General features: G+C 48.6%; 1 protein-coding gene across 1 annotated transcript in view; it reads right to left on the bottom strand.

Annotated features, from left to right (window-relative positions):
- CUX2 (cut like homeobox 2) overlaps positions 1–17,433 on the bottom strand; it is a gene marked incomplete at both ends in the record, with an annotated part of 51,233 nt that overhangs the window by 8,785 nt on the left and 25,015 nt on the right. Inside the window, 6 exon segments of the mRNA XM_079543640.1 lie at positions 31–79; positions 248–314; positions 404–480; positions 1,618–1,741; positions 1,844–1,945; positions 5,361–5,439. Coding sequence (XP_079399766.1) covers positions 31–79; positions 248–314; positions 404–480; positions 1,618–1,741; positions 1,844–1,945; positions 5,361–5,439 — 498 coding nt within the window.

Below are 17,433 nucleotides of genomic sequence, written 5' to 3'. Positions count from 1 at the left end.
CCCACCCCCTACTGGAAATTCTCAGCTCACCTGGTTGGCTTTTTCAAGATTGGTCATGATCATGGCCACTTCATCTGCCCTGAAAGAAGAAGCAAGAGGCATCAGATGGTACACAGAAACCAATCCAGAGGCAAGGGACACAGAATCAGTGGTTGGCAGAAGTCCTTCTAGGACAGCAGCATAGACACACATCTTAGATTAGGGAGTGACCACAACTTTGGGTCTCTTCACACGCTCTGGGACTCACTTGGAGGCAGCCTCCTCATCATATTTACACCGTAGTTCCAGCAGCTCTGTTTGTGTCGCCTTCAGCGCTGGCAGCAGGGAAAAAGAGAGAAGACAGGGGTGAGACATGGGCTGGGGGGTTCAGCACCCTGTGGTTCCCACAGTCCATCCTTCCTACCTGAATGGAGCACCTTGATCTTCTCCTCGGCTTCCCCCAGCCGCATGGCCAGGGTGAGCTGGGCTTCTTGCAGCCCCCTGTGGAGAGAGGTGCATCAGCCATGAGGGTCGGATTTATGTAGTTTATGGTCCCGGTGGTAAAAAATCATTTCGGGTGGAAAATGGCAACACACATTGCTACAGAAGTGGAGAAGTGAATGGCAATGCACATCACTAGAGAAACAAAAAAAGTGATGGCAATGCATATCGCAAGGACAAGTGGTGTTGGCCTTAAGTTGCAGCAAGTTGCATTCAGGTTGGATATTAGAAAGAATTTCTTCTCCCAAAGAGTGGTGAGGCACTGGCACGGGCTGCTCAGGGAGGTGGTGGGGACACCATCCTCAAAGGTGTTCAAGAACTATGGGGATGCGGCACTGAAGGATGTGGTTAGTATGCATGGGGGTAATGGGTTGGGGTTGGACTTGATGACCCTAGAGGTCTTTCCCAACGTTAATGATTCTATGATTCTATGATTCTGTAAGTGGACATGGCAGTGATGGGATGGTCACTGGATTTGATGAACTTTGTGGTCTTTTCCAAACATCAATTATTCTGTGATTCTACCAGAAAGGGGATGGCAACACACATCACTAGGGAAATGGAAGAGGAAATGGCAATGCACAGCGCTAGCACACCCAGCACAGCCCCACACTCTACAGTTCCTTGACAACCCTCTGTTCCCAAGAGTGGTGTCCCCCAGACCCTGCTGACCCCATGGTACCCAGGGATGTTGTCCTATCTCTGTCCCTGCTTGATGTCCCCAAACAAGGAGCCAAGAAAGGAAAGCAGAAATGCTTCTGCACCGAAATGCAACCCCTCCTGTCATTAATTAGAGGGGGGAAGCAATCAGGGAAAAGTTATTCTGCATTATTTATAGCCCTTACTTGCCAGGAACTTACTCGGAGAGCTCTGCAATTTAGGGTTTAAAGATTCCTCGTTTGTTACGGGTGCGGTGCGTTAAGGAATAGCAATGAAGCGCTGCTAAGCGCGCCGCTGGGAAAGCCGGGAGCCTCACAATTAAAAGGCCGCTTAATGAGCTTCGTCCGCCAGCCTCGGTTTAAGCGATTTGCTCAAGCAACACCACGTGGCACACCCAGAAACTGCTGGGAGAGGGACAGACAGACGGACAGCACCAGGCAGGAGGTGCCACGGGGGTCCTTTCTTATAGTCACGTACTTCTGCTTCTCTGCCTCATTTCTCTGCAGCAAGGTTTCAGCCAAAAGTGCTTTGCTGTCGATGTCAGGGAGCGTGGTCTCAGCCGCCGTGAGTCCTGCTGCTGGCAACGATCCTTCTCTCTGCTCTGCGGGAGGGACATGTGTCACACGGTTGTGTGCTTGGAAGCACACGAGGACGTGGATGGGGAGCACTGATGTCACCCATGCACCATCAGCACTTTGGGTACCTTTGGTGCCGAGGAGCTCCGGGTACTTCTTCCAGGGGCAGCTGAGATCCTTCAGGGGTGGATTTTCGGGCTCAAGGCGCTGGAGCAGCACTGGAGCAGGGTCTGCGGGCAACAGCACTTTGTATGTCAGGGGCAGGGGACAATCACCAACAGTCCCATCCCACCTTCCCAAGCATGAGTGCCACAATCCTCATTCCTGCACCTTCCATGCCAAGGGCAGCAGCCAACTGCAACCTGCTTAAAACCAGGGATGGAACTCTTGATGCTACCCCATGTTTCACTACCATGTGCCACCAAAGCCATCCCAATGGATGGAACCCTTAATGCCATCCCATGTGTCACCATCGTGTGCCACCACTGCCATCCCAATGGATGGAACAGAACCCTTGATGTCATCCCATGTGCCACTCCATGTGCCACCACCATGTGCCACCATCACCCTTCCAAAGCCCCCAGGAACTGAGCACTGCTAGGGCTGCATGCAGGATCTCATCCCCAAACGTGGTGGCACCACTGGCCCTGGTCTCCCCAGTCTGGGTGCAGACAATGGCAGTTTGTGCAGAGGTAAGCAGGTGCTTTCAGAGCCGTATGTCTTCCCTCTGTCAGCATTACACCATCATTAGCTAGTGTCTGCTCAGCAGGGTGTGCCATTATGTCTCCCAGGGCTGATGTAATTATACATTGACATAATTAACCCAGCAAGCCCATTAAGCAGGCCAGCTAAAAATTCATCTATAATTATTTGTTGTGTGCATGCTAATGAGTCCATCTGCACTGCCATTGTACAACATGAACAAATTAATTTACAAGTCTGGATTTTTTAATAAGTTCAAGAAAATGCCTCCTATTGAGCCAGGTTAATATAGGTTTGGGGTGCTTTATTTTTTTTTTTTTCCTTCGTGGAAAAGAGAGGAAATAGAATGGAATTCTCCAGGGTCAAAAAGTTAGATAAACAGGGAAGTGGGACGGAGCTGCGCAGTGGCAGGTATCCAAGGGGAAAGCAGCATAATGGAGATGGAAAAACCCCAATGTGCGACTGCCTCTGTGGGGACTGTGGGTGTTTTTGGGTTATCTGCCCCAAATGCAGAGGGTTTGGCCTGCGGTCCTCCCTTCTAGCACCCAGCATGGATGTGAGCAGCAAAATGGGTCCGGGGTCCCCCAGGACACCACTGGACACTATAGTGCAAATGCCATCGGTGCCACCCCTCCTGGAATGCTTTATGGGAGCTGGCATCAGAGCTCAGTGTCCATCCAGCTGTGAGCATGCTGCGGAAACCCGCCCAAGAATTTTGGGAATTGGCCCCTCCACCATACTGAGCCAAAGGGGATGGAGAGTGAAAATGCTCAGCACAGCCCCAGTGAGTGCTGGATGCTCTCCTGGCCATTAATAACACCTATAAGCAGGCGAGCTAACGATGCAGGTAATTACACCCATGGCAGAGGGGCTGGAGACCCCCCTTGAGCTCCCCCCGGAGCCAGGGCACTGTCGATAAATGCTGGGGCAGTGCCAATGCGATGTGTGCTGGCAGCTCCGCTCGTCCCCATAATAAATCACCCCAGAGCTGCTGTCCTATAGTCTCTCTCTATATATATTTTAATATTTCAGTCTATATAATAAGTCCCACCACTAGCTGGCGTTATTGGATGTCATTTAGCAGCAGCAGTGCTGCAGCAGGAACTCCAATCTCTGCTGTGTCCCCAACCCTGGCACCATGGAGCCCTTTCTCACATCCCTCCAGCACCCCACAGCTGCCAGCAGCACCAAATGTCCTCAGGGAGCTGCAGCCAATCCCTGTGCCTTCTGTGCTGAGGACAAAGAAGAGCAGAGGGGATCCATAGAGCATCTGTGGTGCATCCAGGTGAATTCATGTGCATCCAGAGTGCATTTGTGGTGCATCTATGGTGTATCCACATGAATCCACGGTGCATCCACAGTGCACCCACACTAATCCATAGTGCATCCATGGTGCATCCACACTAATTCACAGTGCACCCACAGTGCACTCACATACATCCACAATGCATCCACAGTGTATCTACATTAATCTACAGTGCATCTGCAGTGCATCTATGCTTCATCCATGTGCATCCATGGTGCACCCACACAAACCCATCCACAGTGAATCCACCTGAATCCACCCAGTGCATCCACACTAATTCACAGTGCATCCATGGTGCATTTGCATGCACCCATGGTGCACCCACATGAATCCATCATGCATCCAAGCTGTACCCACATGTGCCCAAGCTGCATCCTGGCACCAGCAGCCCTTACACCGTGCTGACAACCCCTCATGCTGCCTCATCCCAACCCGCGCCACCCCATCCACCAGAGCCCTACGATACCCTCCACACATCAAAGCTGGGCTTAAATCAAATCATCCCCAACAACAATGACATTAATTATGCTTTTAACACATTTTACTGCTTCTCCCCCTTCCCTTCACGCCACATCTGTGTGAACAATATCCCAAAGATTTACGGTTTTCTCCCGTAATTACAGACACACAGCAGCTCACTTATCACAATTCTTGCTGAGCAATCAGGCTCCGTTACAGTCGCTGCCAGAGATTTGTGTTGACAGCAGCCATTCAGAGCAAAAACTGTCGAATCAGGACTTATAGTGTGCTTGGGAAGTGTTCGGCTGCAGAGAGACACACGGATGGGGACAGACAGGGACAGACACACGGGTGTGCACATGTGAGCGCATGCAATTGCATGTGATTGCACAGGTGTGTGTGCGATTGCACAAGCACAGAGAGAAGTGTTGGAATATGCAAATGTGTGCACGTGTTTGCATGGGTGTGCGTGTGATTGCCTGTGTTTGCAGTGGTGTGCATGTGACTGCGTGTGTGCTCTCTGTGCAGGTGATAGGGTGTGCAGGGAGGGTGCTGAGGAGGAGGGCAGGCCAGAAAGATAACTGGATTCTGCAAAGCGAGCTGACATTTGGTTCTTGTAGCACAGGATAAAATTTAATGAGGACAAAAATATGTCTCCCTAATTCCCCTAAGAAATCATTAAAACATTTTGTTATTCTTAAATGTCTGGAAAATGAATTAGCGGCCCTGCAGGAGCCCTTCCGTGCATCCTCAGCCCCTTGGAGCTCTCTGTCCTCAGGGATGGGCAATAGCCCCAGGGCTGCTGCACAGCACTGTGCCTCAGTTTCCCCCCAGAGCTGCGTGAGGAGCCCCTGGAGGGGTCCCAGCCCCCACAGTCTGCTGCCAGGAGCTGGGGCTGTGTCATTTCACCCAACTTACCGTCAAAAAGACAACTGGGGATAGCCGCAGTGTTATTACAAGGGCTGAGCAAATGTATTCCTTTTCTAATGTCAAGATGCATTTGGCTCAGGGGCTGAAACACAGCGATGGCAAAAGCTGTTTCCACTTGTCTCTTCGGTTGGGATTTTCAAAGCAACATGCAAAGAGCGGACGTCTGCAGGGCCAGGGCCGGGCGCTGTGCCCCCGCTGCTCGCTGCTGCCTCCTCGCTATGCAGCCAGGTCACCGCCGCAGTCCTTACCTGGAGCCTCGATCAATTGCTTGCAAACGCTCAGGAAAGCCGTCTCAGCTTCCTTGCTCCTCTTACTAAGTGCAATCACCTGCAGGGAGATGGGAAAAGGGCGGTGAGGGCTGGGGCTGGAGGAGGGAAGGGCTCACAGGGATGGATGGGGGCACGGGATGGTGTCCCTGCTCGCATCCTGTGCACTGCCTTGGGCAGAACTCTTCGCGCTGCTGTAATGTCACGCCACTCTGAATCATTGATGCACTCTGAGTAAATGAAAATTATAATTTAATGCCATGGCTTAAATAAGAAATAAGATTTCTGCCTGGTATTGTGCTGGTGCGACGATGCTCACCCTAAGGGAGGATGCTCACGGGGTCCCATACAATAGGACCAGAACTCAGTTCTCAGCTCAGTCCCCTTGTCCCCTCTGCCACTACAGCCATGCTGTGCCTGCTGTTGGTGGGGAGGTGGCACACTGCCATGCTACCAGACCAGTGGTGCCTTCTTCTGCCCCATCCAACATTCATAGGTGAGAACCATTTTCTCCTGTTCCATTTCTCCATGTGCCACTGCCTGTTGGATGAGTTTCTCCAGCCCTACTCCATGCATGTCCAGGACAGGACTCCAATGGAACAAGGAGACCTCCATGAATGTCCCACTGTCCCCAAGAGCCAGGTCCTGGGGTGGCCCCGTAGGAACGCTCCCATTTCCAAAAGCCACCAAGCCCAAAACTCAATCCCAATGCAGCCAACGCACAGCACATCACTTTTTCCACTCTTCCCCTCTCTCATGGAGCTTGCAGCATGCTGCACCAGCCTGGATGCAAATTGCTTGTCATTCAAAATAAAAGCAAACTGCTCATTTGTAATTCAGCAGCCACCTGAGCAAAGCTGCCTTCTCCTTCCCAGCTCATGGGCACTGGAGCACAAAGATCATTTTTCTGCTGTTAAAATTGTATAAGTTGTGCTTTTTTTAGCATCTAATATACAAACGGACTTTCCTCTTTGCAGCTGAAGAGGAATTTCCTGTTTGCAGTTTCAGCATTGGCTTTGGGGCACATTGAAATTCTAATAATAAAGTTTAGAGTGGGAGGCATTGAATGGAAGGTGATGGGAGAACATCGTGTCAGGCACACTGTGCCCCACTGATCCAGCACTGAGATGGGCCCACTCCGATGGGCCAGGGCCCCAGATAGGCTGTTCCCATGGGTTTTATTCCTGATGTCACCTTACAGACACAATCATAGAATCATTAAGGTTGGAAAAGACCACTGAGATCATCCAGTCTAACCATCAACCCACCACCTCTGTGCCCACTAACCATGACCCTCAGTTCAGCTTTGGAGAAGGGGAAGATACAGGACCTTGCCACTTCCCTGGCATCCCCACAGAGGGCCAAGCACCTCAGTGGGAACTGCAGGAATAAGGAGCTCGGAACAGCTCTCAAGGATTTTGTTCATCTTGAGTCATAGCATTTTGTTTCATTTCAGGTTTGGTTTTCTCCTGAAAACTACTACTGTGTGGAGGCAAATGGCCAAGCAAAACATCATTTTGGGACTTCAGAGTTGCCGAAAACGTTGGAAAACACTTTCATCAAAGTGAAACATATGGACATTTTCCAGGGATATCCCCTACTTGGGCTGCAGCCTCTCATTAACCACAGCAGACGCTGAGGATTCCACCTCATCAGCCCCAAAATTACACTTTTTGCCCTCAAACCCAACCCATCCCATGGGTGTGGTGGCTCCCAGTGTCCATCCCCTGGCTTTGGGTTGCCGATGGCATCTCTCAGCCTCAGCTTTATTTGTTAACAGTGAACCAACCACAGCAGATGGATTTTGAGCCAGCTCTGCTCTTTTAGCATCCCACTAAACTTCAGGAAATGTCAGCGACAATGACTGGTAAAACTTCCCATGGCCTTTGGGATAATTTGGGACAATTCTCAAAACAGGCAATAGGTGGGGTTTTTAGCAGCATGCCTAAAGCCCTCCAAGCTGAATAAATCCCCATCAAAAGCAGCCCTAGGGGCAGCAGCCCCAAACCAAGCTTCTAGGAAGCATGTTTGGCAGGAAAGCCAAATTCTCATTAATTTCACTCTTCCCCCCCGTTTCTCCTGCGGCACGGGCTCAAGGTGAGCGCGGCGCGGGAGCGGGGCGTGTGATGGATGACATTCCCGCGCCGGCTCTTTTTCATGGCTGGTGACTTTCCAGCAAAGCAATTATCACTGTAGAATGCGTAATAGCCTAATTAATTACTATTGTCAGGCTGGCCTCTGTGCCATGATTATACCTTACGAAGCCAACTTTTTAAACATTTGGAAGCAGAAATATTATTATAATTGACTGACAAAGCAGTGAAACTCCCCAGCCCGGCCGCATGCCCGCATCCATACTGCGTGGGATCCAGCACACGCTCCTCCCCGAATCCTCGTATCAAGTGCGGGATAAGTATCAGTTATTTCCATCTAAATACTTGTGGCAGTGAAACACAAATGAGCTCTTTCTACGCAAGGAGGAACAGCTGTCGGGGGAGAAAGCAGCAGCAGAGACCCCAAATGTTGAAGAAAACTGATGAAAAAATACATTCAAGCTATTTTCTTATTCTTTTTTTTTTTTTTTTTTTGCTGATGGATAAAGAAGTCAGGGAGAAAAGTGGGAGGGAAGAGAACAGTCCCACTGCACACACACCCAACCCTTCGTTCCGCTCCAACTCATTCTTCCGAAGGCAGAAAGCTTACATCGCTTTCACAAGGCCAAAAAGCAATTCGCGTCAAAAAGATCAATAATATAAAAATAAAGCCTGAGAATTCTAGTTAAAGGGAACGCCATATAAATATGTTGTTCACGTTCATGATTCGCAGATTAAAAAAAAAAAATAAAATGAATCAATATAAGTTCTTCAGATGATGTTATTTCTAATGAGAAATATACCGACACTGCTGCAAATAACTGCTTAACCGAGAAAAAAAAAAGCATTAATAATTTACTTTATAATGCGCAGGCTATGAAATGAAAGAAAATTGCTGCTGGTTCTTAATTTTTTTGTAATACTTCCTGACAAGTTCAGTGGCACTTTGGCAAAGTTCCTGAGAGCGGAGGACACCAATCTCAATGGGATTGGTTTTGCCCCTTGTCCTGCGCTGGCAGCAGTGGCATCACCCATTGGTGCTGTTTGGAGGTGCCAGTTGGCACCACTGGGAGAAGTTTCCCTTGGCCTTCATTTCCTGCATTTCCATCACCATCTCCATGGCTCCAAATATGCTACATGGAGCGCCCAAGCCATCCCCAATTGAGGCCCAACCTCAATTCCCAGCGCAGCAAAACCATCTCAAGAACGCTCTGCGTTTTCACCAACACAATTCTCTCTACGTATCTTTTTTTTTTTTTTTACACTGCCAAGTTTAGACTTTTTCCCCAAATATATTTTTTCAGTGCGTTTGCTGACAGTTGGCGACTGTCAACCATCTGCTACCCGTGCGCGCGTCGGAGCGCGAGGCTGCAGCGCGAAGCGAAGGATGCCAGGCAGTGGGGACCAGAAACACCCCGCCGGGTGGGTTTATTCCCACATTTACAAGAAATATTTTCTTGCAAAAATATGCAAAACTTGCAAGTTGGGGATGAGGAGCTGCCTCTGCCAAAACTAAAAATCACTGCAAGGCCCACGTCAGTGGAAGAGGTGGTCTGAAGAGGGGCTTAAGATCACAGCACGATGCATTATTAGGTTTAATGCAGCACAGTGGGGATGGAAATGCAGCGATATGAGATCCTTGCTCGCAGCTGGGTGGATTTTTGCCAGCCTCGTACTGCCTGGGCTGAGGATGCAGCGTCCATCCCGCGGGACAGCAGCACGGGTGCATAAAGTTTCACCTCCAATTTAGCAGAACAAAACTTTTAATTTAGATGTTTTCATCCATCTATCAGAATTAAAAAAAAAAAAAAAGAAAAAAAAGTAAGTTTAAAATAATGACTGTAATAAATGAAGGTAATTAATTGTAGTTTGTTCCTTTACTGTCTAGTCAGCTTAATTTTACCTTTTCATCTAATAATGAGAAAATAATTTTTGTGCTCTGAGGGTTAATGATATGTAACTGCAAGAGCTGCTAATTGCATGTTGCAAACTATTCATCAAAATCCCCATCTGCGCTACTTGATTATGTTTGCTAAATTATTGCTTTGAATTATCTTTCATAAAGCAACTTTTGTAATTAGCAGGGCTTTCGCTTTGCTCTTTTCTCCATTGCAAGGATATTCAAACTTGGTCCGTTTCAAGCTGTTGCCATTAAGCTGCCATCATGGGCAGCTTTTTGTGATTCTCCGACAGAGAAATAAACTGGCCTTTATCTAATCAGGACGAAAAACAAAAGTCAGGTTTTCTCTCGGCAGGGACGATTTATTCCTTCCTTCAATCTCTCTCCTGGCCCCCATTTCTCCTTCCTTGAGAAAGAAATTACATAGGAAGGATGCAGGAGCCTAAATGTGTATGAGCTGCATTCCGAAATGGCAGAGAAATGGCAAAGGAACCCATCTACCACAGCACAGGTTAATATTTTAGAATTATTTTTTTATGCCCATTTACAAGAAGGACTAGAGAGGGAACTCGTGCCATTCATCACTGCATTTTTATGGGCTCCTTCCCATGGCGCAGATGATGTAGCGTCCTGCTCTCCCTGTAAATATTCATGGGGAGCACAAAGAGAAGTGCAGTTTGCAGGAAAAAAGAAGAAAACCCAAAAATTTAAGAGGGAGAAAAGGGAGGAAAAAAAGCTCCCCTAGAGAAAAAAAGGGGAAAGAAAAGTCCTCTAGGTGGGCTAATGCCTCCATGTGCAATCTTAGAGAGGCCAGCATGAGGACTATGTGCATTGAGCGAGCATCACCCTTCGGCCCCATCCAGGGTTATCTGCACTGAGCCAGCAGGTGACAGAGGGGCAACATCCACCCCACGGGTACGAGATGAAATGACCCCTCCTGCCTCCAGCAAGGGCAGGTGAGACTCAGGTGGTGAATGGGGAGATGAAGCAGCACTTCATAGAGTCATGGAATCGTGTCTGGAAAAGATCGTCAGGTCCAGCCATCAACCCATTACCTCTCACCATGTTCCTCAGTGACACATCACACATTTCTCAAGACTTTGATGTCCTTCCTGTCCTACATGGAAAAGAAAAAGAAACTCAAGGAAGTTGTGTTTATCTCAATCCGCCCTTTGGGATACCAGGTCTGCTCTGAAGCACACCTGGTGAGGAGGGTAGCCACACTGGTAAAGAAGCTGCCACCAAGCCAGGGATTGCATCCCAGTGTCACTTCTGCCACCATAAATCCAGGGGCACTTGGTAGAGGGACAGGTTGGGCCCCGCAGGACGGAGCTCATCCGTGCACCGTGCATCTAATGAAGGCTATTGGAAAAAATGCAGTATTTAAAAGACTGGAAATGTATTCCTATTGTTATCACTCTCTTTTATGTGTTTATGCATAGTGCATTGGAATGAATCAATACTGGATTGCCCTATAAATAAATGAGCATATCAGTAAACTGAGTAATAAAATGAAGTGATGAAAAATATGGAAATCAGACGCATTTGTGTAAATCCAGTTATTGTTTACTTTAATATTTTCTTATGCAGTTACGTAGCTCCAAAGAGACAGATTTAAAATAAGGTAATGCTCAGCAGATGACAGATCCTAATGTGTCGCTGCCGGCAAGCGTGGCGTGCCGACATCTCCCCAGGGGGTTTCCATCTGAGCACAGCAGAGGAGTGCAGTGAGCAGCCCCTGGTGAGGAGCATCACAGACCCAGGGAGACAGCGACAGATCCCACAGGGATGCATCACCTTGGCCAGTCCAACACAGGACCAGAACCCATGCACATGAGTACTGAATGCCATTTGAGACCCCAAGGACCACGTGGATCATAGAATCATAGGATGGCTTGGGTAGGAGGGACCTCAAAGATCACCCAGTTCCAATCACTTCCCATTGTGCAGGTTGGTTGCCAACTGCTAGATCAATCCCAGAGCATCCCAGCATAGGGATCGTATGTCTGGAGAAGCTGTGGTTGGGATGATGCATCCTCACTGAGCATCCCCTGCGATGCTCTTGGCTTTCCATTTTTTCATCCCATCCGCCTCCAGTCCAGCAAACAGCCTCCGCTAACATTTATTTTGGAGTTGCTCTTTTTTTTTTTTTTAAACATTTTTTAGGAAAAAAAAAAAAAAAAAAAAAACCCACTCTGTATCTCCCCCATCTGGGCTGTGATCTTGGCACCAAACACCCAGCGCTTGCTTATTGGGAGCACCACAAGATGCAAAGCCCAAACCCTGGCACCCCAGCACCCGTGCGAGACACAGCCACAGTTTAGGGGCTGCCATCCATCCCCATGGCTAATCAGCTCCCTTCCTTGTTAGCCACTTACATCTCCAGTTTTCAAACTCTGGCTGCAACAGAGGGAAATGTGCCGTCCTGCCGAGTTAATTCTATGACAGCAAATGTACTGTACTTCAGGTACATTTTTCTTAAATTCCCGGCTGAGTTCAATTAAATGTTTATGAGGCTGTTCGCGTTCCCCCCGTCGCGCCGCCAACTCAGGAGCAGCAGAATTCAGCTCCTTCTGGAACAAAACGAAAACAAAAGGGGGGGGGGGGGTGAAAAAAAGAAAGAAGGGAGGGAAAAAAAGGAAGAAGAAAAAAAAAAAAAGTGTTTTAGGAGCACTTTTTTTTACGACTGTAATTCCCCTGGAATGATTCCAACGCGTGTTGGCAATATTGACGGGGGGGTTGTACGAATAATTGAAGAAAACGGGTATGAAACACAACAGCAAAGCAAAGGCAAGCGGGTGGCTGCGATAATCAGAAGCTGATCAATATGCTCTGCTCCCCAGCCCACCCTCCTCCTTTCTTTTCCAAAAGGAGCAGTGACATAAGCTCATCAGTAACTGTAAAAAAACATCGCACTCCGAGTGTCAAAATAGTCAAGTACAGCATATTGTATTGCCAGATTTGATTCGGAGTCCACTCTGCTGCCAGCTTACATACATCAGCGGGGAGGGAAGCAGTCCAACTGTGACTTACTTACACTTAAGTGTTCATAAATAAGAATTTCAGGATATGTATGGCTTTTTAATTTCGGCAGAATTTGAAACAAAATGGTGGGGCTGATAGGAAGTAAACTGACCCTCAGTGCCATCACTGTAAATCACAGCCCTGGCTCTGGCCAGAGGTGCCATCACCGAGGCTGACATGGGACAACCACCACCAGGCCACCGAGATTCCCAGCTCATCCCCACCATCCCCTGCTCACATCAGGATCACATAGAGCATTAAGGCTGTGAGCCATGCTGAAGCAGAGGGGCCTTTGTCTGATGGGAAGATCCGTCGGGAGCTCGCAGCCCCGCCACGAGAAGCTCATTAGCCAGACTCTAATTACTGCCCTGCAGTCTGCGGGAAAAGACAGAAACCATAAAATGCAAAGAGGGGGACACTATTAATTGCTTTTTGATGAATTAGGTGGCAGGGGGTCAGGAGGTGCTGGTGTGGGCAGCGTTTGGGGAGCGGTTGGGGCAAAGTGGGTTTGCAGCAGGGCTAAGGTGGAACGCAGAAGGCAGGGGTGCTTGGGCGGGGGAATGAGGATGCTGGTTTTGGCTGAGCTAACAGCTGACAGTGTTGGGTACAGGGATCAACCTTTGGAACCCTCTGGATAAGGAGCTACGGGGAGAGGAGGGATGTTACTGGAGAAACCCTCTGTCTCAGCCCTTTTCCATGGGGCCAGAGCATCCCTCTTGCTATTCTTCAAACCCCATTGCTCCCACGTGCCCATCCAGCATGGAGGACATGGGGCCGTGCTGGCAGGCAGGGGTACCCAAGACATCCATCATTCCCTACGTATTATGTAAATCTGCAATGCTAAAGATGTATGGAGTCAATTATCAGGGGTCACTGCTGGGTGTAAAATTCATACAATGAAGCTCTTGGTCTCAAATGAATTTGTGAGAGATTGCAAGCTTACTGCCTTTTATTGGACAATATAAATATTTCACTGTTATATAAAAAAATATTGGAGAGAAAGCAGATAAAACCAGGTCCTGTGTGTATACAGAGAAGCAGGGAGTGAAAAACGGCCGTCAGCATCTTTCTAACGGCCTCGCAGTGCGGTACGGGAACACAGAGTTTATGAGCAGGTTGGGGATAGGGGGAGCAGAGTGAGCAGAAAAGTCCACCCCAATGCATCCCTACAGCAGGGGAGGGCAATTGGTGCACTGTGGATGGGCTGCTGGTCACAGTGCAATTATCAGCATCAAGACCATCACAATGGGGCCACTGGGCTTGACTGTGGCACTGGTGGGGACGGTGCCTCCAGCCAACACGGCTCCGTGCCCACATCTTCCTTCCCCAGTATCCAGTAGGTCAACCCAACCCTGCAACCATAAAGTGGGAGAAAATAAAAAATAGAATTAAATTTAAAAACTTACAGGAATCGATCCCTCTTTCTCCATCTACCTATATTTTATTAAAAACTTTCACATCAATATTAATGGTTAAATCCTTGCTGAGCTGAGTTTAATCACCTGTAAACTGCATCCCCAGCCACAGCGCTTTGCTGCAGGGTATGACCCAAGGAGGAGCGGAGCCCACAGCCCCCTGTGTCCCCAGGTCCCCTGCTGTCACCTACAGCCATATGGGGAGGGTACACGTGCTGAGCCAGAGTCACCTCCCAATGACATGGATAGGGATGGACCCTACAGAAGAAATAAGGAGGGCATGCAGGAGAGAGGAAAGAATGGGAAAATCAGGATCCTGGATAGAAACTGGTTCACAAGTATAAAATATCTGGGGCTCTGGCTGCCAAAAGGTACCTGCTGTCAGATGCTATGTGAATCACAATGCTTGCATAGGAAGGATTTGAATGGAGTCCATTAGTGCCTGGGATGATGAGTCAGGATCAGGGGCAGGAGCTGCGAATTGATGCCTGGCTGGAGCCAAGAGAGAGCATTGGTTGGGTTCAAACAGACTCCTCTCAAGCCCCCCAAAAGGGAAATATGTATCAGTAGTGCTGGCTATAGGCTTTCCCATACGGCCAGGAACTCCAGCGCGGTGCCATGAAGTGTGCAGGCGTGCAGCCAAATCCTGAACTCTGCAACCCAGGCACAAAGCAAGCGGCTGTGCCGCTGGCTCCAGCCATCTGAAATGGAATCGGGCTCTACAGCACTTTATCAAAGCGCTGTAATGGGATCTCGGAAAGGGCAGAGATTGGAGACACGCGGTAGATTTCCATTCCCAAGGAGATATGAAAAAGCTGTGTTAAAAAAAGAAAGAAAAAGAAAGAAAGAAAACATATATCAAGGGCTGCTATCTCATGGGGTATAACTGGGGGCTGCTGGCGGATATTCTGCTGCCTGCTCTCTACCTTGATGCTGATGCATGGCAATGGGGCTGCAGGGAGCCTGGTGCCATCCCCACCTCATGACCCCATCCCCAGCCAGGGGCAGCCCCGCCGGCAGCACTAAAGGGCCCCGTTTCCAGCAGAACATTCATTCATTACCATATTCATTCAGTGTTTATCTCGCAGATGTACAGATCTGTTACAATGGAGAAAAAAGAGAACTCAGAATTTATTCTCAAAAGATATTCAAATTAGTTAATCAAGAGTCCTTTTATTACGTGTCTCGTGTACCAGCAGCAACTATCCATCGAGATAAATGATCAGCTGCTAATAACTGATTACATTGCAGCAAGTGTTTTCTTATCCCTATTACCACCATGTTTAAAGACATTTTATAAATTTCTAATTATTGCAAATTGTTTCTCCTTTTGAAAACATCTTCCCATACTCATCAGCTGTCAATTTCTCCCCAAATCTCTCTCACTGAAGGGCGTTAATAGGGAGGGAAGCACAGAAACAGGCATCTCAATCACCTTGTCCCCATTGCCCCTGCTCACACGACCCCAAAAACTCCCCACTGTCTGGAAAAGAGCCAGGAAAAGAAAACTAAGGGAGACGGAAGGCAAACTGAAAGCAGCCGTGAGATTGATCAGACTGGGACCGTGCTGTCTTAAAGCATGATCCATCTTGACAAGCACGGCGTGGTGGCTGGGGCCGTTTTCCTGGGAAGGATTCGGTGTCCAGTGAACCACGGAGAAATAAATAAACCAGCAGTATATAATGTGGCTCTTGACAAGTGCAAGACATCCGTTCCTAAAGACACTGGCATCCGAGGTCAGCGCGGTGCTTAGGAGGGTGCTAAATAAGATCCTGCTTTCCTCCTGCATATTTTACAGATGAAAGCTGTTCCAGCCTGACAGAAATAGTTAAGAGGGTTCAAAGCCAGCGAGGACTTTAAATCCAGCCACCGGCCCCATGCCGCCACTCCAGCCTATTTCTGGGATCCATTCATTACGGCAATCAATCAGCATACCAAAAAAAAAAAAAAAAAAAAGCAAAAACAATGATAAAAAACCCTCTAAGCACTCTTAGACGCTGTACTGGAAAACAGATCTCCTTCCATTGCTTCAGAGAAGGGATCTCCAGGACATGGGACAAGCTGAGACCACAGGAGAGAAGGAGGAAGAAGAGAAAGGCTCCAAGAGAGCAGGGCACACAACACGACGTGTTTGTGGGGCAGAGTACGGCTGCATGGCTGCCGGGAAGGGAAGGGGCCATGGGCAGAGGACCAGTCCCGCCGGCGGAGGCCTCTTGGCTCCGTGGGGGCCCAGAGCAGGGGAGGAGACGCCGCAGGCACCAGCCAGGCCATTATACGTTTTATTGATGCTGTTCTGAAGAAAGCTAATCAATATATTAGATTTCCCAAAGAAAGAAAACACCAGCTGCCAGCAGCGCACGGCTCCTCGGCCGCGCCGCGGCTCTCCATCAAGGCCAGGGCCGCGAGGGTCGGGGTCAGGTTCAAGAGGAGGCCTGGCGCTCACGGGGTCAGGCCAGGGCCACGGCTGGGCTCTGCGGTGGGGTGCCCTGAGCTCTGGTGGGCTGAGATAAAGCCAGGAAAACCCGCAGGTATCCTGCACATCCTCCCTGTAGGGAAATGCCAGGGAACAGCCCTGTGCCCTACAGGGCAGAGCCAGGGGATAGATCTGTGCTCTGCAAGGCAATGCCTGCGGATAGACCTGTGCCCTGCAGGACAAGTCCAAGAGATAGACCTGTGCCCTACAGTGTAGAGCCAGGGGATAGACTTGTGCCCCAAAGGACAAGGCCATGGGATAGGCACAGAGCCCAGGATGGAGGATAGATATTTTGGGACCTGTCCCTTGCAAGCTGTATCTGCTCAGTGGAGCCACTGCAGCGGCACTGCATGGTCCCAAAATTTCACCATGGATCACCAGTGCGATGCCCTGTGGGCAGCCTGGCTGCCATACCACAAAGAAAGGCCCCAACAAGCAGCACAATGCTGAGAATCCAGCACTGGCAGGGAGAATGAATGACATCATGGGGAATTGATCAGTATTTTAATAGAATTAGATCATTTTGGGGTTTGTAGAGCCGTTTTCCAAACCCCCAAATTGTACAGATTTGTAGTCCTAAGCCTAAAGCAGGGCGCATTCAAACAAGGCAGATTCAATGTCCCACATTTCCCCAGGATTATCTGAACCATATCAGATATAATCCAATGATCTGTAAAGTGATTATACCCAACTGAATATAAGAGATCTCTTCTGGTAATGCAATATTTCATCCAGCTGCAGACATTAGGAGGAGGCAAACAAAGGAGGAGATTTAATAAGAGGAAATAAAACTATAGGCAGAGATAGTTTTAATTTTTTTTTTTTTTTTTTGTATTGCATCTAATTGCAATCAACAACAGACATCTGACACAGTGACAGCATCAGCAAAATTGCTGCTGAGAGCACAGAATCTTTGTCTAAAAATAATCAGACATTCAGCGTGCCACTGTTTGTTATAATGGTAATCGATGCTGGAGGCTTTGAATTCCATCAATTTATAGATCTGCTCTGTTCTGCCTGGTGATTGTGTTCTGCACACATCTACTCCCTCTCAGCGCAGGCAGCGCCGGGGCACTGTGTGATTAAGATAAGCTCAGATTCCTTTCATACATTCCTTATCAGCTCTAATTCTCCACCAGGCAGAGATGTT

The sequence above is a fragment of the Tetrao urogallus genome (genome assembly GCF_951394365.1).
Source record: "Tetrao urogallus genome assembly, chromosome: 17".
NCBI classification, from domain to species: Eukaryota; Metazoa; Chordata; class Aves; order Galliformes; family Phasianidae; genus Tetrao; species Tetrao urogallus.
The sequence above is the reverse complement of the archived record's forward strand: the minus strand, read 5'-3'. Positions and strand labels throughout refer to the sequence as shown.